General features: G+C 45.8%; 3 protein-coding genes across 4 annotated transcripts in view; all 3 read left to right on the forward strand.

The window, feature by feature from the left end:
- Nucleotides 1-91: 91 nt before the first annotated feature.
- EIF2S1 (eukaryotic translation initiation factor 2 subunit alpha) lies at nt 92-19,924 on the forward strand. The gene is made up of 8 exons (XM_072115233.1): nt 92-263; nt 5,694-5,935; nt 9,917-9,996; nt 14,748-14,899; nt 15,834-15,940; nt 16,123-16,220; nt 16,743-16,886; nt 18,349-19,924. Exons 2-8 carry the CDS (start codon nt 5,695-5,697, stop codon nt 18,472-18,474), a joined length of 948 nt encoding a protein of 315 aa, XP_071971334.1. The 5' UTR covers nt 92-263; nt 5,694; the 3' UTR covers nt 18,475-19,924.
- LOC140069471 (uncharacterized) lies at nt 10,456-14,704 on the forward strand. Its single transcript, XM_072115232.1, has 2 exons — nt 10,456-13,599; nt 14,055-14,704. Exon 1 carries the CDS (start codon nt 11,289-11,291, stop codon nt 13,338-13,340), a length of 2,052 nt encoding a protein of 683 aa, XP_071971333.1. The 5' UTR covers nt 10,456-11,288; the 3' UTR covers nt 13,341-13,599; nt 14,055-14,704.
- A 3,210-nt stretch (nt 19,925-23,134) lies between the features above and the next one.
- The window catches only part of FSIP1 (fibrous sheath interacting protein 1), a 45,314-nt gene continuing 44,091 nt past the window's right edge, over nt 23,135-24,357 (forward strand). Inside the window, exon 1 of one of the 2 annotated variants that reach the window (XM_072115237.1) lies at nt 23,135-23,223. Coding sequence is in view for 1 of the 2 variants with exons in the window: in XM_072115236.1 (XP_071971337.1) it covers nt 23,198-23,223 (26 nt within the window). In the remaining variant the exon portion in view is untranslated. The remainder of the gene's footprint in view (nt 23,224-24,357) is intronic. The other variant, XM_072115236.1, reaches the window with a different exon arrangement.

The raw sequence follows: 24,357 nt of genomic DNA on the forward strand, positions 1-24,357 counted from the left end.
AAAGAAATATATACACTCAAGGGAAATATCGTTTATCGTTATTATAAATAAGTGGGCATCGTTTACCACAACCAAGATGGCCGCCAGTGAGGACGCTCTAGACCTTTTCTCGTCTCTATTGTTCCGCTCAGTGGCCTGCGCACGCGCTGTGAGGCCTTGCCGGGACGCATGCTGATGAAATAGTGCGGCGTGTGCTACAGGAAGGGAGCAGGGGCCCAGTCACCGATCTGATCGCGGAGCTCCGGAGGAGGAGGATAACACAAGTAGGTTCACATCATCCGGCCACAGGCTGGCGGGTGCAGCGCCGCAGGGCGTGAGGTCTCACCTAGAAGCTGGTATGGCAGGGTGGCACCGGCCTGCTGGTGTATATAGATAGCTACGGGGAGGGTGCTCTGCCATACACTGTGTAGCCTCTCTCCTGCAGGCCCGATCATGTCTATATGACCCTATGCATCATCTATACGTGGCCTCATATGTCCTGCAAACATCATACATATGACCTTTTAGATATTTCTTCTGTGTGACTATATATAAACGTATATATCCTCTGTGTCCTCTACATTATCGAAAATTTCCCATATAAATCACCTCTATAACCCTATACATCATCAATATGTGAGCTTGTATATCCTATATATCTATATTGCGCTATATATAATTTATATGACCTTATATATCTCCTCTGTGTCATCTACATGACCCAATATATCCCTTATATCACCTGTATGACCCTATACACACACCTCTTTTTTGCATCTCCTCTATATGATCCTATGTTTTCTATATAAACCTCCTTCGTGTTACTCTTATATACCGTACCTCTTATATATCATCTACACGAGGCACTGTATATCCCATCTATCACCTGTATGACCATATGCATCATCTATATGTGAATTCATATACTATCACCATGTAACCCTATGTACTCCATGACTCTAAATCATCTATACAGTGTGTGTATATATATGATATGGCGGTAGTCGCACTCCATAGTTTTTGACTCCATATCATAAACTAGTACCATTTCCAAGCTAAGCACCTAAAAACTTATGCATTCTTTCCTATACATGTCGGGGTCATATAACAGGGGTCTATACATTGGTTAAAGGGATGTTCCCATTTTAGCAAATAAATGTTATTGTTTGTATGACCTAAGTTTATACAATTTTCCAATATACTATCGGTATTAATTCCTCACGGTTTGCTACATCTCTGCTTGCTGTCTGGCTATATTTGCTTCTAGTGGGCCGATATAAAGAACTATAGTCAGATTTCTGCCCACTTCAAGAAAACATGGAAGCTTTCTATAGAAGTACAGAGAGTAAAGATTGAGGAAAACCGTGAGGAATTCATACAGAAAGTATATTGGAAAATTGTATAGCTTTCCATTTTTCCAACAATATTTTCTGGAATAGGATCACCCCTTTAAGGTAATTCAATGGATTGTTAAACCTTTAAATGTCTGACAGCAGTGTGTACTGTCTGAGTTCTAACAACAGGTTGATGCTGGACCTCATTGTCTTCCTGGCAGAGCTTCAGGTTTCGGCTACATGAATGTTGTTTTTTTTTTTTTTTTGTGTTCTATCAATTTTTTTTTTTTTTAATATGCCCCACTGAGATGTTAAAGGGGTTTTCCCACAAATGCAAGTTAGGCCCTATCCAGTGGATAGGGCCTAACTTGCTGATCAGTGGGGGTGTCAGTGCTGATCACAGATCACGAAAACGAGGGGTCTGATGGGTCCGTCGGACCCCTTGTTGCTTCGTCAGAGTAATGGAGCAGGCGGCTGCCCATGACCGTTCTGCTCCAATAATCTCTGTGGAGCTGACGGAAATCTGGGGAAAACGGCACTAGGTAATTTCAGTCAGCTCCATAGAGAATAATGTAACAGAACGGTCTGTCTGGCAGTCTGCTCCATTACTCTGACGGACCCCTCGGTTTCACAATCTGTGGGGGTCTCAGCACTGAGACCTCCACAGATCAGCAAGTTACCAGCATTTTACATTGCGGGCCCTAAAGGGAGGGACATGACTCTAGGATTTAGGAATACAATAAAGATGAGTCCTGCTCCTCCCTTCAGGCCCTGCACCAGGTATTACAGTATTCAATGAATTAGCTCTGACTGGAGTGTTCCTTTAATATCAGTGGACCCATACACATGGATGTGTTTTTTTACTGATCTGTGTGGATCCTATAGAAAGCTCAGAGCAGGTCCTATTTCTGCCGGTTTTTGTGGCTCGGGCCTTCCCATCAAAGTTTATGAGAATGTGAAAAATAGGGATACCACATGGGTGTCATCCAAAAGCCTTCTACAGGACAAACTACTTAGATAAAAACTGACTTATAGGGGGAGATTATCATCAAGTTTTCTGAGGTAAAACTGTTCTAGTTTTATCCTAAGTCTCTTAGAGCAGAACTATTCTAGTTGCCCATGGCAACCAATCAGAGCTCAGCTTTCATTTCCCCACAGCCATTTATAAAATGAAAGCTGAGCTCTGATTGGTTGCCATGGGCAACTAGAATAGTTCCGCTCTAAGAGACTTAGGATAAAACTCCCCCATGATATTTCATTCCTGATGATCCCGAAGAGGGGGTGACACAAGAGCTTACAGTCTATGAGGATGAAGGGGGTGACACAAGAGCTTACAGTCTATGAGGATGAAGGGGGTGACACAAGAGCTTACAGTCTGAGGATGAAGGGGGTGACACAAGAGCTTACAGTCTATGAGGATGAAGGGGGTGACACAAGAGCTTACAGTCTATGAGGATGAGGGAGTGACACAAGAGCTTACAGTCTATGAGGATGAGGGGCTGACACAAGAGCTTACACTCTATGAGGATGAGGGGGTGACACAAGTGCTTACAGTCTATGAGGATGAAGGGGGTGACACAAGAGCTTACAGTCTATGAGGATGAAGGGGGTGAAACTAGATGTATAAGAGCTTATATAATGATCCAGCTATTCTTTATAAGGGAACAGTATAAAATAATTGAAATAAAAATTCTGCTGCTTGAACCAGTCATGAATCTTATGTACATTTACATAAGATTCATGACTGGTTCAAGCAGCAGAATTTTTATTTATTAAATTATTTTATACTGTTCCCTTATAAAGTGTATATATATAGTGTGAGGTATGTGGTCTGGGTAGTACAATCCATGAGACCATCGTATTTCACCTATGACTGAAAGGATTGGCTGCAAATTTCGATCATGAAAATAATGATAAACGTATGGTTTTAGTGACCTATTCCTCGCTGTCTTTCAGCTGAGAATTTGTTTTACTTTCATCCTGTAAGAAAAATCTAAGTACAGGCCTAATAACCTATATCATGAAATACCATAGACAAGGCCAAAGAATACACCATCCCAATAAACAAAAATGTATAAATAGGTGAGGGAAATATAAAATATAACTTTTAATATAACGGTTAAAAGGTACCAACGTAATCCATCACATATAACCTAGAAAAAACAAGCTGACCAAAGTCAAATCATTGGTTAATCCAAGGGATACAGTAACCATCCAGTATGATGCAAACACAAACAGCATTAAGTATATGTACTCAGATTTCCAAAAGGAAAATGTAACTAACCTGTAGAGGAAAAATGCAAACACATACAGCATCAAAACTATAGACTCAAGATGGGGAACTATAGTTATAGATAAAAGTAGAAAATGTTCAGATCTCACCCATCCTGGGAAAGGGACAAGACGAGGATAGTAGATAATGGGTCTCAGATGCATCAGGTCAGGAAAGGATGTACTGTCCCTAGATGGCCCTCTACTTCACTCGCCCTAATCACCCAAATGTTGCTCCTGTCCTGACAAGGACAGTCCCAGGTTCTCCCTGATCGTGGAGTTACCCTAGTAAGCCCTATGGGTGCTTGAATCAAACAGCGTTCCCCGCTGTTTGATTCAAGCACCCATAGGGCTTACTAGGGTAACTCCACGATCAGGGAGAACCTGGGACTGTCCTTGTCAGGACAGGAGCAACATTTGGGTGATTAGGGCGAGTGAAGTAGAGGGCCATCTAGGGACAGTACATCCTTTCCTGACCTGATGCATCTGAGACCCATTATCTACTATCCTCGTCTTGTCCCTTTCCCAGGATGGGTGAGATCTGAACATTTTCTACTTTTATCTATAACTATAGTTCCCCATCTTGAGTCTATAGTTTTGATGCTGTATGTGTTTGCATTTTTCCTCTACAGGTTAGTTACATTTTCCTTTTGGAAATCTGAGTACATATACTTAATGCTGTTTGTGTTTGCATCATACTGGATGGTTACTGTATCCCTTGGATTAACCAATGATTTGACTTTGGTCAGCTTGTTTTTTCTATGTTATGTGTGATGGATTACGTTGGTACCTTTTAACCGTTATATTAAAAGTTATATTTTATATTTCCCTCACCTATTTATACATTTTTTTTTACTTTCATCCTGTGACTTGTGTGAATGGCTCCCACGTGTCTGTATAGGCTTTCTGCTTCTGGGTGTTCATTAGAATGCACTCATTCACTGACAGCAAACAGAGATCTCGTACAACCACACATCTGACTGCTGGCAGGATGTTCTTGAATGTTTCGTGAATAATTCACAGAATTAGGTGACCGCCTGTGACAAGTCGAGGATATCTCATGACCATCCAAATGGGACGAAAAATTATCTTTTGTGTTTCGGAGAAGCCATGAAGGTGTCGTCAGTATACATCCCATGTAGCACAGGAAGAGCATGAATGGGCTGTGATGACGCTGCGTCCTGCTGATCTGTCAGTGTAGATAGTGATCAGCACATGGACATTCTACATAGACAGCAAAAATGGTAAAGCCTGGGACACACCGACACATTGTGATGTCCTTTACCCCCTGATATCCATGGGTGGGTTAACCACAGTTGTAGGAAATCTACCATCATAATCCATCCTGATAAACCAGGGACATTACTCATAGATCCAGGCACCGTGACTGTGGTGATCATCTTATATTTATTATCCATGGCCTCCTTCCTTCTAAAATCAACTTATATAATTATGCTAATGAGCCAGAATGGCCCTGGTCGGCCTTACCAGAGCCCCTTCATGCATGCTGTAGCTTCACAAGCTGTTACACTGTGCCGGATCACTCCCCTCCCCCCTTCCCACAGTGTGCGATTATATCAGTCAGAGGGGGTAGTAAAGACAGTGTAACAATCTGTGAAGCCACATCACAAAGGGGCTCTGGTAACACACCCCTGGAGCTCTTCTGGCTCATTAACGTGATTATAAAAGTAGATATTTAGAAGGAAGGAGTCACAGTACCTGGCTCTATTGAGTAATGTCCCTGGTTTATCATGATGGATTCCTATAAAAGTTTCAACTCCAGGGCTAGTGAGGGACTACAACTCCTAGCATGCAATGACTGTTATATGTTTAGTTTCCATTACCTGTGATATAACACACCTGTCTGCGTGGAGATGTCTTTAGATTTTTGGGCATCCCTTGTCGGTCTGTGAGGCTCTTACATGACCATGAGCTGTTTTTGGGCCACAAACGGGTCCGTGATGACAACCCCAGGGGCAGCCGGCAGTCTCCCATCTTACATGATAGTTTCATGAGCAGGATTTATGGACAAGGCAAGATCTTTAAAAGTCGGTGTCCTATATTGTGACCCCCCCCATGAATAATAACCCATGATGTCTCCCGTTTCAGGATGCCTGGCTTAAGTTGTCGGTTTTACCACCACAAGTTTCCCGAAGTAGACGATGTGGTCATGGTCAACGTCCGCTCCATTGCGGAGATGGGAGCCTACGTCAGCCTCTTAGAATATAACAACATTGAGGGCATGATCCTCCTCAGCGAGCTCTCCAGGAGGCGTATCCGATCCATCAACAAACTCATCCGCATCGGCAGGAACGAGTGCGTCGTGGTCATAAGAGTGGATAAAGACAAAGGTATGTGATCACCCCCTGATATGTGCTACCAGACACTAGTCCCCTACCCTGTGGTATTCATGGGGAAAATCCTTAAAGGGGTCTTCCATGCAGAGGTCGCACTAACATTTTTCCAGAAGGGTAAAAATACTCCTCTCACCATTTTTGAGGAGTATTTTTACCCGAGGAGGAGTATGAAAATTTCGGTAATACACATAGCACACGCACACACTCCACACGCACACACTCCACACGCACACACTCCACACGCACACACTCCACACGCACACACTCCACACGCACACACTCCACACGCACACACTCCACACGCACACACTCCGCACGCACACACTCCGCACACACTCCGCACTCACAGCACACGCACACACTCCGCACTCACAGCACACGCACACACTCCGCACTCACAGCACACGCACACACTCCGCACTCACAGCACACACTCCGCACTCACAGCACACGCACACACTCCGCACACACAGCACACGCACACACTCCGCACACGCACACACTCCGCACACACAGCACACGCACACACTCCACACACACACTCCACACACACACACACACTCCACACACACACACACACTCCACACACACACACACACTCCACACACACACACACACTCCACACACACACACACACTCCACACACACACACACACTCCACACACACACACACTCCACACACACACACACTCCACACACACACACACTCCACACACACACACACTCCACACACACACACACTCCACACACACACACACTCCACACACACACACACTCCACACACACACACACTCCACACACACACACACTCCACACACACACACACTCCACACACACACACACTCCACACACACACACACTCCACACACACACACACTCCACACACACACACACTCCACACACACACACACTCCACACACACCCACACTCCACACTCACAGCACACGCACACACTCCACACTCCACACACACTCCACACTCACAGCACACTCACAGCACACGCACACACTCCACACTCACAGCACACGCACACACTCCACACTCACAGCACACGCACACACTCCACACTCACAGCACACGCACACACTCCACACTCACAGCACACGCACACACTCCACACTCACAGCACACGCACACACTCCACACTCACAGCACACGCACACACTCCACACACACTCCACACTCACAGCACACGCACACACTCCACACTCACAGCACACGCACACACTCCACTCACACTCCACTCACACTCCACTCACACTCCACACACACTCCACACACACTCCACACACACTCCACACACACTCCACACACACTCCACACACACTCCACACACACTCCACACACACTCCACACACACTCACAGCACACGCACAGCACACGCACACACTCCACACACACAGCACACGCACACACTCCACACACACAGCACCGCACACACTCCACACTCACAGCACACGCACACACTCCACACTCACAGCACACGCACACACTCCACACTCACAGCACACGCACACACTCCACACACTCCACACTCACAGCACACGCACACACTCCACACACTCCACACTCACAGCACACGCACACACTCCACACACACAGCACCGCACACACTCCACACTCACAGCACCGCACACACTCCACACACACAGCACCGCACACACTCCACACTCACAGCACCGCACACACTCCACACTCACAGCACACGCACACACTCCACACTCACAGCACACGCACACACTCCACACACTCCACACTCACAGCACACGCACACACTCCACACACTCCACACTCACAGCACACGCACACACTCCACACACACAGCACCGCACACACTCCACACTCACAGCACCGCACACACTCCACACACACAGCACCGCACACACTCCACACTCACAGCACCGCACACACTCCACACACACAGCACCGCACACACTCCACACTCACAGCACCGCACACACTCCACACTCACAGCACCGCACACACTCCACACTCACAGCACCGCACACACTCCACACACACAGCACCGCACACACTCCACACTCACAGCACCGCACACACTCCACACACTCCACACACACAGCACCGCACACACTCCACACTCACAGCACCGCACACACTCCACACTCACAGCACCGCACACACTCCACACACACAGCACCGCACACACTCCACACTCACAGCACCGCACACACTCCACACACACAGCACCGCACACACTCCACACTCACAGCACCGCACACACTCCACACTCACAGCACCGCACACACTCCACACTCACAGCACCGCACACACTCCACACTCACAGCACCGCACACACTCCACACGGGACAGGAGGAGGGGGTGAGCGCTGCTTACGCCCTCATACATACAGCATGTACACACATACAGTATATACAGACATGCTGCATACACAAAACAAATACGAATACGTACAGCATAAACACACACAGCACATACACCAACACAGCATATTCATACACTCACAATGTACACACACCATATACACTCACAGCGCAACCGCACACACCATACACAAACAGCACTCACTCACACAGCATATTCATACACTCACAGTGCACACACACCGGCACACACCATACACTCATACAGCATATTCATACACTCACACAGCATATTCATACACTCACAGTGCACACACACCGGCACACACCATACACTCACACAGCATATTCATACACTCACACAGCATATTCATACACTCACAGTGCACACACACCATACACTCACACAGCATATTCATACACTCACAGTGCACACACCGGCACACACCATACACTCATACAGCATATTCATACACTCACACAGCATATTCATACACTCACAGTGCACACACCATACACTCACACAGCATATTCATACACTCACAGTGCACACACCATACACTCACGCAGCATATTCATACACTCACAGTGCACACACACCGGCACACACCATACACTCACACAGCATATTCATACACTCACAGTGCACACACACCGGCACACACCATACACTCACACAGCATATTCATACACTCACAGTGCACACACCGGCACACACCATACACTCACAGTGCACACACACCGGCACACACCATACACTCACACAGCATATTCATACACTCACAGTGCACACACACCCGCACACACCATACACTCACACAGCATATTCATACACTCACAGTGCACACACACACCATACACTCACACAGCATATTCATACACTCACAGTGCACACACACCCCATAAACACACAACAGCACAGCACACACAGACACACGCACACACACACAGACACACGCACACACACACAGACACACGCACAGAGGGACTTACAGTCGAGGGGAGCGGAGGAGCAGAGGAGTCGAGCAGCGGACGAGGGGGGAGGGTGTCAGGGAAGAGCGGCATTAGCGACAGCCCCGCCCCCCCCCCTTCTGATGGGCCGTCTCAATGGCGACCGCGGACGGTACGCCACTGCCCACACGTCTCCCCTGGGGCGGGTGCTCTCACTCCGGCCCGCCCCTAGTCATGTGTCCCGCTGAGCGGTCCAGCGCGCGCTGTGATCGCGCTACTGATATTTCTCTCCTTTGCGGCGCGCGCTGAACCGCTCAGCCTGCGCGCTACAGGGAATAATTGCCAAGCGTAACTTTACGCATGGCAATTATTTTGGGGGGTAATGGCGCCTCATCACGCGTCTATGACGCGTGGTGAGGCGTTAATGCGACCTCTGCTTCCATGTTGATTTTAATAGGACAAATAGGGGTCTGATGATGAGAATGCCAACCCATCATCTAATTGCAGCCACTATATACATAGAACAGAGCTGTCCTGGCTCCCTGTGTTGAGTTTAAGAATCAGATGATGAGTGCGGGACCTGTGATCCGCACATTGTCACCCATGCAGTGGATAACATGCTGATTCAGTCCGAGTCCTTTTTAGCAAAGTTTTTCATGCTTATTTCTGACGTTTCCAGGTTACATAGATCTGTCCAAAAGAAGAGTGTCACCTGAGGAAGCCCTAAAATGTGAAGATAAGTTCACCAAGTCCAAAACTGTGAGTAAGAATATGTGGCCTATAATATGTTGGTATAACTATCCATGTAGTATAGACTGGCAGAACATGAGCTGATCATCTGTGGACATATCCAGCTCGATATGTTCTCCTTCTAGCACCACGTTACACATAGTATGAGGATGTAATCCGTATAAATACTAGAGCAACCTCCCCTACCCTGTACTGATACTGAGCTGTAACCTGTACTGCACCACGCCGGCACATTTTCAGGATTTAGGAGCGCAGTGCTTTCTCCTTTATTCCCATGTACAGTGCGTTGTAATTTATTTAAATAGTGAAAGTGAATTACTGCATGTCCCACCGCCGTCCTGTGGCAATGCATGAGGGGCTTCCGCTGCAGAATAATTAAATTTCCATAACGTCCCCCATGACGGCCCACCTGGAGGATTACCCCTTGACCTCTGCAGGGACAGGAAGAAGAGAGGTTAAATGTCCCTCCCCCTGCATCCCTCGCCAGTGTTCTTCCTGTCCCTACACAGGCAGGGGAAGAGAGGGTCTCTCTCCTTCTCATCTCCTTAGGGGGGTGGGAGTGGAGGGGGACGCCTTTAAGAGGCGCGGTACCTGGTACTAAGATCCTCTCCTCTCCGGGCCTCGATTGATCTCCTTCCTGGCTGATATCGTGGAGGGGTATTTGGTGCAATCCCTGCGGTCCCGCGTCGATCTACGGCAGCACCACATGTTCCGGCTCCCGAAGGTGAAACGCAGCCGCGTTCCACCAACTCCGATGACTACTTCCGGTTTTGCGTTCCACTGGGCCGATGACGACTTCCGGTTTGCGTTCCACTAAGCCCGATGACGACTTCTGGTCCGCGCGTCGCACCGGAAGTGACGCGAACCTTCACGTCATTGGCGTTCGGGAGTCAGGAGCGTGGAGCGGTGAGTTTAAAAAGCAGAGAGTCTGCTAGAGACCTCCCTTGCTTCTGAGACGTCCGCAGGTGGTTTTGCAGACCTAAGTGTGTCACAGGCAGGTTAGTGAAACGCATGGTGGCAGATTGATTATCCTTATCACCGCTCCACTCACACCTCTACCTCCTCCCTTATCCACAGGCAGTATGGACCCAGTCCCCCTTCCTCAGATATCTGTAAGTAAGGGGGTCTGGAGGGGGAAGGTTGGAGGGGGGGCCCTGTATATGTATACATCCCCTATGCTTCCTCGTGTTTTTTCTTCTCGCATCTAGGAGAGAAAAGATAAAGAGAAGAAAGAGGATAAAAAAGAGGAAAAGAAGGAAGACAAGTCAAAGACTAAGACCCCTTCGGCTCGTAGATGCAACATGTGTTTTAACAAACTTCCGGAATCCTATAAAAAACCGCTATGCAGAGACTGCCTTGATAGCATAATGCGGGAGGAAAAAGCGTCCTTCATGGACGAGATGAGATCCATGTTCAAATCTGAAGTAAAGAGCACAGTTGCATCCCTCTTTTCTGAAGGAATTCCTCCTAAAAGGTTCAAACCTTCTGAACCTAATCCGGAGGAGATGGATTCAGACCCTGACAGGGCTTCCTGTTCCTACCAAGGCGGTGAGGAAGAGCAGCTAGACAGCCAGGAACAAAAGAACGACACTAGATTCCTTTTCCCTATGGAGAACCTGGACACCTTACTAAGAGCAGTCCGAGAAACATTAAATATTGAAGATCCTGTGGAGACAAAGTCCGTACAGGACAAACTCTTCGGTTGCTTAAAAGCAAAAAAGAAGAGGGTATTTCCAGTCAATAATGTGCTGGAGGACCTTATCCGGGAAGAGTGGAAAGACACCCATATCAAATACAGGAGATTCAAGATGGAGTCCCTAAAATCCACCACACCACTAATTCCCAAAGGAGCAGCTCTATGCACCATAGATTTAAAAGACGCGTATTACCACGTCCCAATCCATCCCATCTCTCAAAAATTCCTGAGATTTGCCATCCGGTCCCCAGAAAATCAGGTAAGACACTTCCAATTCAGAGCTCTACCATTCGGGATCTCCTCAGCTCCCAGACTGTTTACAAAAATTATGGCAGAGGTGGTAGCGGTCCTCAGACAAAGGAACATACTCCTGATCCCTTATTTGGACGATCTCCTTCTAATTTCCAGCTCAGAAGAAATTTTGTTATCCCAGAGAGACACGACAATAGCAGTCCTAGAAAACCTAGGTTGGATTATAAACTTCGAAAAATCAAATCTTCAACCAAGCACCAGGTTAAAATTTCTAGGAATCTTACTGGACTCAGTGCATCAATACTCTCTTCTCCCAGAAGAGAAGATCAAGAATCTTACCTTACAGGTGTCACTGTTTCAAAGCAGACAGAAGTGCTCAATCAGAGAGGCTATGAAACTCCTGGGCCTTCTCACGTCCTGTATAGCCGGTGTTCCCTGGGCTCAAAATCATAAGAGAGACCTTCAGAATTGGATCCTTTCATCTTGGGACAAAAATCTGAACCATCTAGAAAAGAAAACCAACATTCCCCTAGGGGTAAAAAGTTCCCTAAATTGGTGGAAGACCGTGGAAAATCTTTCCAGGGGCCTGAAATGGAGCAATTGGCCAGTAACATCCATCTTGACAGATGCAAGCAGGACAGGTTGGGGAGCAAAACTTCCGGGAAAACTGGTTCAGGGTCAATGGTCCCAGTCAGAAGTAAACAGGTCATCAAATTACAAAGAATTGAAAGCGGTCTGGGAAACCCTGAAGGCCTGCTCAGAACAAGTACAGGGCCAAAACTTCAAAATATTATCCGACAACACAACCACAGTCGCCTACCTCAAACGCCAAGGGGGCACACAGTCTGCATCTCTCCAAAAAATATCAAAAAAGATCTTTCTCTGGGCAGAAGAAAATGTCCTCTCTCTGACGGCAGTCCATCTGAAGGGGTCAGAAAACAAAGAGGCAGATTTCCTGAGCCGGTACACTCTAGATCCCCACGAGTGGTGCCTAAACAAGGAAGTTTTCTCCCATTTAACCCAGAAATGGGGAATACCGCAAATAGATCTATTTGCCACCAGAGAAAACAAGAAAGCAGACCATTACTTCTCCCTGCAGAAGAATACCCCAGACTACCTTCTAGATGCCTTCTGCCACAGTTGGCACTCAAGACTAGCCTATGCCTTCCCTCCACTTCCTCTGATCTCAAGGACAGTGCAAAAAATAAGACAAGAAGACCTCAAGATTATCTTGATAGTTCCCTTCTGGCCAAAAAGAAGCTGGTTCCCAGCACTGAAGAATCTGGCATTGGAAGAACCAATTATTCTCCCTCAAAGGAAGGACCTCCTATACCAAGGGTCTGTTCATCATCCCAATCCAGAGTCGCTCCATCTATCAGCCTGGATCCTGAGAAACAGATGCTGAGGGCTAAAGGTCTCTCAGAAGAAGTCATTGCAACATTACAGGCAAGTAGGAAGCCAGTTACCTCAGCAATCTACCACAAAATCTGGAAAAGATTCGTATCCTTTTGCCATCCTGAAATTCCTAATCTGTCTTCTCCTAACATACAGCAGATACTGGAGTTTCTTCAAGCGGGGTTGTCCAAAGGCCTAAAGACCAGCACACTAAAGGTCCAAGTCTCAGCCCTCAGCGTCTTCTTCGACGTCTCTCTGGCTGACCATAGGTGGGTAAGACGTTTTCTTAGAGCATCCACTAGACTAAGTCCTAAATGTCCCATCAGGACCCCTCCCTGGGACTTATCAATAGTCCTGAATGGCCTTATACAGGGTCCGTTTGAGCCTCTAGAAGACGCAAGCATAAAAAATATCACCTTAAAAACTGCCTTTCTTGTTGCCATAACAACGGCTAGAAGGTTAGGAGAAATTCAAGCACTCTCCGTTAACGAACCTTACCTAAAAAATTACGGACGATAGAATATCTCTGATGCTTGATCCAAATTTCCTGCCCAAAGTGGCAACAGATTTTCATCGTAACCAGGAAATTATTCTCCCCTCCTTTTGCCAAAAGCCAAAAACTTCAGGAGAAGCTAAATGGCATACTTTAGACGTGAGAAGAATAGTGCTACACTATCTTGAAATAACTAATAGCTGGCGAAAAGACTCTAACTTGTTTCTTCAGTTCCAGGGCAAGAACAGAGGGAGAAAAGCGTCGAAGATCACAATCGCCCGCTGGATTAGACAGACTATCAGGGACTGTTATACTATCCAAAACCTAGATGCTCCTACAAATCTTAAAGCCCATTCTACCAGGGCAGTAGCCACTTCCTGGGCAGAGCGAGCAGGAGCTTCCCTGGACCAAATTTGTAAAGCCGCAACCTGGTCCAGTTCCACAACCTTTGCGAAGCACTACAGACTGGACTTACATTCTGCCAAGGACTTATCATTTGGTAGAAAAGTTCTACAAACAGTAGTCCCTCCCTAAAAAATTCCTTTTTGTTATCTGGTACATCTCCAGGTGGGCCGTCATGGGGGACGTCATGGAAAGCGAGAATTAGACTCACCGGTAATTCGTTTTCCATCTAGTCCACCATGACGGCCTGGAATTTTTTCCCTACCCTTACAAATGTTATTATATGGTTTTTATTGTATGTGGAGTAACATGCTAATAAAGCCTCTTGCATCCTTCCTTGGTGTAATTATTTGGTAGAACACTGGCGAGGGATGCAGGGGGAGGGACATTTAACCTCTCTTCTTCCTGTCCCTGCAGAGGTCAAGGGGTAATCCTCCAGGTGGGCCGTCATGGTGGACTAGATGGAAAACGAATTACCGGTGAGTCTAATTCTCGCTTTTTAATCCTCTCCTCTATCTCCAGGTTTACAGCATCTTGCGCCATGTAGCAGAGGTCTTGGAATACACAAAGGATGAGCAGCTCGAGAGCTTGTTTCAGAGGACAGCATGGGTATTTGATGACAGATACAAGAAGCCGGGCTACGGAGCCTACGACGCCTTCAAGCACGCCGTGTCGTAAGTAGACTTTCTTATTGTGTAATGCTACACAATACTGCATCTAATGGGTGGGGGGTCCATCTGCTGGAATTCCCACCTAGCACAGTAACAGGGGTTATGTGTATCCTTCTATGGCTAGAACAGGTATTGGATATATTTGCAGCCATGCAAATGTCGCAGTTTTTATAGGATACAGAGTTGTTTGTTTTATTGCACTTAAAGGAAATCTACCACCAGGATGAAGGATTGTAAACTAAGCACACTGACATACTGGTGTGTGGCCCCTCTGGCAGGATCTGCTCTTCTTGTAGTTTCGTATGCCTTTGTTTTTAAGAAAGAGGCTTTAAAAATGATGCAGGTGACCCTTTGGGGCTCCAAGCTCCATTGACATCTATAGAGTCTGGAGCCCCAGAGGCTCATTTGCATAATTTGTGAAACCTTTTTCTTGTAAAAAATAAGGTCCTAAGAAGCTAAAATAAAAGCAGAACCTACCCGGCGGGGCACTCGCCAGTATATTAGTGTGGTTGGTATACAATCCTTCATCCTGGTGGTAAGATGGACCTTTTTATGATGCTGCAAATTCTTAAAGGGGTTGTCCAATTTCAGCAAATAATTGATATGGTTTGTATACGGAAAGGTTAGACAATTTTCCAATATACTTTCTGCATCAATTCCTCACGGTTTTCTAGATCTCTGCTTGCTGTCCTATATAAAGCTTCTACTTTTACTTCCAGCGGATAGAAATCTGTCCATGGTCCTACGATGGACAGTCAGGGGCACGAGCCGTTATTATAAGACGCCTTTAGTTGCTCTGTAATAATAAGATTGTGCACCTGTCAATATAAATGTTACCCTGTATCTAACAGATCAGTATCCTGTCAAATGGAGCAAATTGATGTACAAATTTTAAAGCAAGTTTTTAAAATTCTCCTATTTCCTGTGTTTCCCGCAGGGACCCTTCAGTTCTGGACGGGTTGGATCTAACAGAAGAGGAGAGGCGAGTTCTCATCGACAACATCAACAGACGACTCACTCCACAAGCCGTGAAGATCCGAGCAGGTAACAACTACATTGTCTAAGAAGGATCTGACTCTACCCACAGCCATTGGGTATAAATATATTGCCTGTACATATGTGTATCTGATGGCTCTGCTCACATATCTGTCAGATCAGCTTTATTTCCAGGTGTTGCGCTTGTACTTTTTGTTCACAGCGTCTCTATTTTTCTTCTTTCTTGTAAGATATTGAAGTTGCGTGCTATGGGTATGAAGGTATTGACGCTGTCAAAGATGCCCTGAGAGCAGGACTCAGCTGTTCAACAGAAAACATGCCAATAAAGGTAAAGAAAGTAGTAACGGTTGTTTGCAGTCACAAATCTATGACCTGATTCATCCATATTTTATTGTTCTTAAAGGGGCTTTCTAGACACTTATCCTCTCTTTATAAACTTGGGAGTAAATTTCAGATCACTGAGGTTCTGTACGCTGGGTTGCGCTGTGGATCACCAGAACAGGGGTCCAGAAGTTCTCCATGTGCACATGCTTGACCGGTGCTCTGGTCACTTCTGTGAGATGTATAGCAGAATGGAGCTGTGTCCTATGCACATAGATAAACCCCCATTGTTCAGTGAGGAATAGCTCTTATATACTGCACCTGAACATCATACAGGTTCGACTATCCATTCAGCTGTTATCTTAGTGGTGTATGATATTAGACGAGTGCAGCTTGTACACTGTGGAAGAAAAGCTGACTTGTGCCCCATTCTGTCCCGATATTATCCCCAAAAACAGTCCGAAAAGTATCTGTACCCCATGTAGTGGCAATATCTGACACTAATGGATGATGTGTGTGATCTGCACAGATAAATCTCATTGCACCGCCCCGGTACGTGATGACAACCACCACCCTGGAGAGGACGGAGGGGTTATCTGTGCTAAACCAGGCTATGTCCGTCATCAAGGAGAGGATCGAGGAGAAGAGAGGAGTGTTCAATGTCCAAATGGAGGTGAGGGTTACATTTTACCGCAAGTCATTCATAAATTATACAATTCTAAATATTCGAAATATTTAAAAACAAATATTCGACACCCTTCCAACAGATCATCGTATAGCAGTTTACAGTAACTCCTACTGGCACAGGACTGTGGCGCTATACAGGCTCTCTGCTGAGTGCATTGCCGTCCAGTCACTGACCTCAAAGATCCTTAATGCAGATTTAACCTCCTGCTACGGATGAGTAAAATCTGCATTGTGTCCTGATTCTCTTGTCACGAAAGAGGTTATCCAGGTGCAATAAAAACTCTGCAGTGTTTTCACAATTTTTTATTTTTTTTTTAACTAACTTATTCCCCTTTCTTGGTTGCTCTTATGTTACAATAATTCATCTGGTCTAAAGGGACCAGGAAGCATTGCCTTTACACTGCCATGCAATGACAATCTGACTCATTTAAAGTGCGCCTTATAGTCCGGTGCGCCCTATGTATGGCGCAGGGCAGCGGACCCTACTTACATAGGTCCCCGCTACCGGAGACAGCAGATCTCCAGCGGGAACTGCACACCACGCGGCACGAACAACTTCTGCCGCGTCGGTCTGCAGTTCCCGCAGGAGATCTGCTGTCTCTGGTAGCGGGGACCCATGTAAGTATGGTCCGCTGCCATCCTCCCCCCTGAAAGGACCCCCTTCCCCGCTCACCTCTCCGGTCGCTCCGTCTCCGCTCTGCCACGCCCCCGGAACTCCGCCACGCCCCCGGCCACCCTGCGCCTTATAGTCTGATGCGCCTTATATATGGATAAATTCCATATATAAGGCACATCAGACTGATGCGCCTTATATTCCGGTGCGCCTAATGGCCCGGAAAATACGGTAGTCTGTGGGGGATGTCCTGAACGATGTGCTGCATGATGTACACATCTCCCCTGACTATCAAGGCAATGAGGGGGATCATCTATTCCCACAATGTATCCAATAAAGGACACTATATTACTGTCTTTGCCACAATTTTAGAACCCTCTACATTAATCTGTTGTGTAACTTTAAATATAGAATAACCCCTTTAGAAAATCGAAAATCTACATGCAATTCGGAACACATAATGGACTATGGGAAGGAGACATTTCAAGGAAGTGTAAAGGCGCTGCTTCCTGGTCCCTCAGGTCAAATTATTTTCAAATTGGAGCAAGCAGAAAGGGGGGAAGCAGTTGGTTAATTACATCACTTAGCTTTGTATACCCTGGATAACCCCTTTAAAGGGCTAGTCCCTAATCACAGGATAGGGGATAAGTTACAGATCAAGGGGCATCTGATTGTGGTTGGGTCACAGCAATCGGGAGAAAGGGTCGAAACTCCCCCTGTAAATGGAGCGCTATTGCGTAAGGTAAGACCTACTTTACGGCTCATAAGGATAGAGGGTAGGTTACTGTGATGGGACAAAGTCTGGTTGTCATATAACATATATCGCCCTCTTTAGCCCAAAGTGGTCACAGACACAGACGAAACAGAACTCGCCCGACAACTGGAGCGACTGGAGAAAGAGAACGCAGAGGTGGACGGGGATGACGACGCTGACGAAATGGAAGCGAAAGCTGAAGATTAATCTCCAGATACAAGCAACCGAAATCCTATCCAGCTCTACTAAAACTGGCCATAAGAAATCTGTATATTGCCCCCCAAATATTAAATTTTTATTCAGTTTAACTCTTTAATTCCAGTCTTGTACGCGAGGCATATCTATTAAACCTGTAGATCCATGACAGCGTTTTATATTCCAGGACTTTTAATGGCCTTACAGAAGCGTCAGGGCTTTTATATGCTCTGAGTCCAAGATTATTTAGGATACTTCTCCTTTTTTGATTTGTCGCAAGTAGTCACCAGTGTAACATGACTTTAACATCTGATTTGTGGGCTTGTATAGTCACATGTTTATTATGGCAGCAGGGAGGATCTGGGGTACGTATACTTTTTTTCATAGGCCTATAAGGATGGGATGGCAATACAGGTTGATTGGGGGGGGGGGGGGGTGACATCCCCCACACTATGATAATCACTGCAGTGTCTCTGTTCACCAGTCACAGCGCTCTCCATAGTATAGTGGCTAGGCTAGGTATTGTAGCTTAGCCCTATTCACCAACCATGTGGACCTGAATGACAAGGGTGCTTAGTGTCATACCCCTACCAATCTGATATTATTTAGCTTTCCTAATATTTAATTTCCTGGATACCCCTTTAAAGGCCTTTTCTCAGTTGGTCACATGAGAAATTGTCTAATAAGTGCTGATTTCTTTCGATTACACAGGACCTTTTAATCTGTCCTCTTTGGTAGCATCTTTATCATATAATAAGTTTGGCCTGTTCCTCTGTTATTCCTCCACTGAACATAGAAATAAATGAGCCATTGGGTATTACTGGGGGATGTGTCTCCTTGGCTAGAAGTATGCAGTTACTACACCAAATTATAATGACCATGTGAACAGAGCCTAAATCTGCCTATACAGCTGCAATCCCCTCCCTCCCAGCTCTACATATATAGGCATGCACTGTTTGGCCAAGTGTGCACGTGTCCAGGAGGGGAGTGAGCTTTTGCTGTACCCCCTCAGACGGCCACTTAAAAAAAAGACATCAATTAAAAAAAGAATTATTTTTGAAGTCCTGCAGATGGTGAAATATTTATTTGGTTAAAATTTAGGAGAGTTTGCTTACATCATGATATTTAACATAACATATTCTAATATCTTCTCCTCTTTTTGTTAGTCCCGCTTGTTCCCGGTAGATGGCGCTATGCTAGTAGATAACTTTGCTGTGACTTCTGCCTTCATGGAGCGGGTTGTACTGCAGTATACAGTATCCTCCTTATATACTTGGCCCTATATATACACCCTGTTACACTGGTGACTACCTTTCTGGTATTTGGTGGGCTTCATTACCTGAGTCACTGGTGGTGCTGAGTCTTTAAGGGCACCATTACACTATACAGTTTATTTTTATTACCGATGTGATCACCCATGTCAGTTCATTCAAATAAATTGCTTTGGTGACAAAAAAAAATAGTCTGATATTTACTCCTGTTGTTCTTCCTTTGAACTAATTTTAAGATTGCAGATTAAAAATACCAAACGAATTAGGGAGTTATGACTATAGCTTAGGTACAGTGTCTGCAGGGAGACTGGGGTTGTCTGAGACACATCCACTGTTATGTCATTGGTTCAGGCTTCTGTTATGCACCTCCTTCCTACTGCCTTATTGGCTGATTTGTATAAAATAAAGTGTGAAGTGATTGGACTCATTGGTCACATTATGTGCAGTAGTAAAGGAAGGCTACTCCGCTTATACAGAATCTGTAAATACCAAACTTCATATATGATTGAGCACTTCCTTAAAGTCTACCATCAAAATCAAGCATGGATAATCTAGCGGTACTTACTCATAGATCAAGGCAACGTGACTGTGGTAATTGTGGTGTTACCAGAGCACATCAATTCTGTAGATTTGCAGGCTGCTACACTGTGCAGGAGAACTTGCCTCCTCCCACTGTGCTGAAACTTTCTCTGCTGTGGTGAGATTACATTAGGCAGAAGGAGGAGACAGTGTACCAGCCTGTGAAGACAGAGCATAGAGGTGCTCTGGTAAGCTCCCAGAGTCCCCCCTAATTTAAAAGTTGATATTAGAAGGATCTATGAGCAAGTGTCACTGGTTTATTCCTTTAAAGGGCACCTACCACCACGATTCTACCTATAAAGGTAGAACGGGTGGTAGGTGGTTAAACGGGACGTGAGGATAGCCCTTTATGGGCTAATCCTCACGTCCCGGCTATCCTTTAGTAAACTTTAATGCAGGTATATGCTATATTATTATTATTATTTTTTTTTTTTTAAGCGGCTACTGGGGCGTGGAGTAGCCAGACATGAGGCTACTAGTCACGGCTACTCCACGCCCCAGCAGCCTCGTTCCTCCGCCTACCATGTAATCTTCGTCCGAGTACCCGGCTTTCTGCACAGTAGCGGCGGCCTCGGAGCTATGGCCGAGCACCCTTAGGCCTGCGGTATTCGGACGAGGGCGCGCAGCTACGAGGAGCTGCGCGCTGAAGATTACATGGTAGGCGGAGCAACGAGGCTACTGGGGCGTGGAGTAGCCGCTTAAAAAAATTTGCATATACCTGCATTAAAGTTTACTAAAGGATAGCTGGGATGTGAGGATTAGCCCAAAAAGGGCTATCCTCCCGTCCCGTTTAAGCACCTACCGCCCGTTCTACCTTTATAGGTAGAATCGTGGTGGTAGGTTCCCTTTTTTTTTTTTTTTTTTTTTTGTTTCACCACTGCATTTACTTAGTTTAATTAGTGTTGCTGGAGACTTCAAGATTTGTCTGTCCTGAAATTTCTACAAATCCCCTTTAGGCCGTCGGCACACATGGCGTTTTAAACCTGTTTTTGGGACGTTTTTAAGCAGTCTGTTAACGCATGCGTTTTTTGAAAATGCATCTGTTTTTGAAAGGTGTTGCCAATTATCTTAATTAAAACGGGTCAAAAACGGATGCGGTTTTTAATAGACTGCATAAAAACGGCCCAAAAACTGGTTCAAAACGCCAAGTGTGCCGCCGGCCTTAGGGTATTTGCATGCAGGTAAATCCTGCAGCCATTCAACAAGCAACAGAAACCAGCTACAATCTCCTTGTTTCGGATGTGTATAATGCCGCGATTTGTTAGCAACTGGGAGGCAAAGATTAACTTTTACATTAAAAAAAAAAAGCTAAATTCGTAGTGGGAACTGCAAGAACAAGTAAGATCACTTTTTTGTTACTGTAGATCACCAATTCACAGTAGAAAGGGGCTTCTCTTTTGCAGATCTGTTAGATCTGACACTGCTACTGTATTCTGCTGTGGATTTACCGCATGGAAGCGCGGTACAGCAAATCCTCATGTCATAGGTTACGTGTACATTAAGATGGAAATCTTCTGAGCTGTTAGGCTAGGTTCACTTGTGGCGTTTACATTGTGTTTTGAAACGCAATGCAACAGCTATGTCGGGTTAACATTGCGTTTGTAGAACGCAAATGTAAACAGAAATCGTAACAGGGCAAATTTTCTCTCCTGTTGCATTGCGTTTCAAAAAGCAATGTAAACGCTACATGTGCACGCAGCCAAAACCCGGAGTAGAAATAGTTGTAGAGAAAGGTTTGCAGGTCTGCCATGAAATAGAAAAGGTGTCATACTTACCTCAGACACACAACCCCAGCAGCGGAGCCCCCTTTGCCCCTGTCCCGGGATGCATGAGCAGGGACATCAATGCTTTTGCACGTGTGATATCAGTGGACGTAAAGGTGTCGCCATCTATAACTGGAGTCAAACGTCTGTGGTCACTTCGCTAATGGCGAATCGTACAATAGTTTGTTTCAACGGTCAAACTAGAGTGTAGAAAATGGGCAACAGGCCAGGGAACACTTTGGGGGAGATTTCTCAGGCCTGAAGTAGGCGCAGTTCACAGGATTTTCGCCGACTTTTCCGTGTATGCCCCTTCACCACACTAGGTAGGGGTGAAGGGGGTGCGCCTGTGCCACAACACATAGCCAGAGCTGGCGTAGACCTTTTCACACATTTGTTAGAACAAGCAGCAGCTCTGAGCCATAATAGGAGATAAACTATCTTTTTCGATGTGGCTGCACAACTCAGACACAGTGGGGCTCATTTACTAAGGCTCCGCGGAGTGCATTTTCGACGGGTTTCCAGACGATCTCCGTTTTGCACCGAACTGCCGTGGGATTTTAGCGCGGCAGAAATCGGGGGTAGGGTCGTCGGACAACCCGACGGATTCAGACTACACGCGGGAGTTAACATTTAGAAATGTGTCGCAAGACACGCACTTACAAGCACCGGGGAGAGGTGAACTCCTGCGGACCTCGTCGCAGAAGCAACGGATGCAGGAACTTGGGCGCATGATCTTAGTGAATCGCGGCAGACCCGAATCCTCGACGGACAACGCACTGCCCCAGTGTGCTCACCGCACCATGTCCATGCAAAATGCACTCCATATCTATAATAGGGTCAGCTTGGATTACATCACTATATGAGAATAATAGAATTATTTTCAATAGTTTCTTGATACATTGATAAATAAACAGCTCGTATCTTCATTATATGGTGTGTATGAGACACATGGGATATTTCCCCGCCTATCCTACTACAATATTTCCAATTGCTAGTTCGATTACTTTATAGAAACGCGTTTGAGAAATTTGAGCCTCATCAGCTGCCGTACCGGTCACGTGGTTTGTTCACCTCAAATCGAAAGACGGTAACCTAGCAACAGTGGACGCTGCTAGCAGTTCTATGATAAAGAGCCGAGCAGGGTGCGGGTAAGTGATAGCGGCGGGTGGCTGCTGTACGACTTACAACGCCCAGTAGAAATTGTGGCGGCTGTTGCTACAAATTGATATGTGACGACATCGTCATTATAGTGACGTCACGTTGTATTGAAAAGAGCGGGAAGTCTGTTCAGTGACTGCACTGCCCGGACTGGCTGCAGAGAAACCAATCAAATGACGGCTCTCACTAGCTAACCTCCTGATAAAATATGAGAGCAGGCATCTGATTGGTTGGGGGCAGATACTGATTGTACTATGGGAATACAAATACTAAACAATGCAAAAACATAGGGAATAATAATGAAATCTTGTTAAGAGTTTGTGAAATTTTCTTCGTTTTCTAATGTGTTTTAACATCTGGTGAAATGAACATTACATCTTTGATAACAAGTCTGTGTGCGCTATATAAATAAGGAATTATTATTATTAGTGCCATAGGACAGTCTCCTGTAAGGATAATGGCAGCACATAATACGTGTACAGATGTTTGGTATTGTAGAATATATACCCAATATGTCCTTAAAGGGGTTGCCTCAAGATCTGGGAAAGATACAAAACTTGTATTCCAATATATTCCCCACATATAGGTGTGCACATGGGTCAACTGGCAGTACAGGAAACCATGCTGTGACTGAGGGGACAGGATTTCTTCAGTACTGCAACATAAATCTAACCCCATTTCACACAGACTTTTATGTAATAAGTTTTTATTTGTGACATTTTTACAATAACAATAAACAAAAACAACCCCAAACGACAAGAGATGACACATATACAAGGCAGAGTGCCGCCCAGTGCTGCTGAGTACTTAGTACATAGGTAAATTATCGTTTTCCTCTCTTTGCGGACTCTTCTGGTCTCGGTTTAGAGAAACAAAGTTTAAAATAGCATCCACATTTGCCCAATCTGGGCCTGATTACATTGTGGTGGGTGCCCGCACCAGAAAGATCCCAGTTGCATGGGTCCAGGAATATACAATTGAGGAAAAAGCTGCAGCACTTCGTTGTGATCCAGTGAATCGGGTGTTCTCTGTATTCATCAGAAATACATGCAACGCTTTGACACTGGTCTCCATTAAGTCATCCATTGGTCTCTGTTACCTTCTAGATCTCATCAGATCCCTCT

This window comes from Engystomops pustulosus, chromosome 7, assembly GCF_040894005.1.
Source record: "Engystomops pustulosus chromosome 7, aEngPut4.maternal, whole genome shotgun sequence".
In the NCBI taxonomy this organism is placed as follows: Eukaryota; Metazoa; Chordata; class Amphibia; order Anura; family Leptodactylidae; genus Engystomops; species Engystomops pustulosus.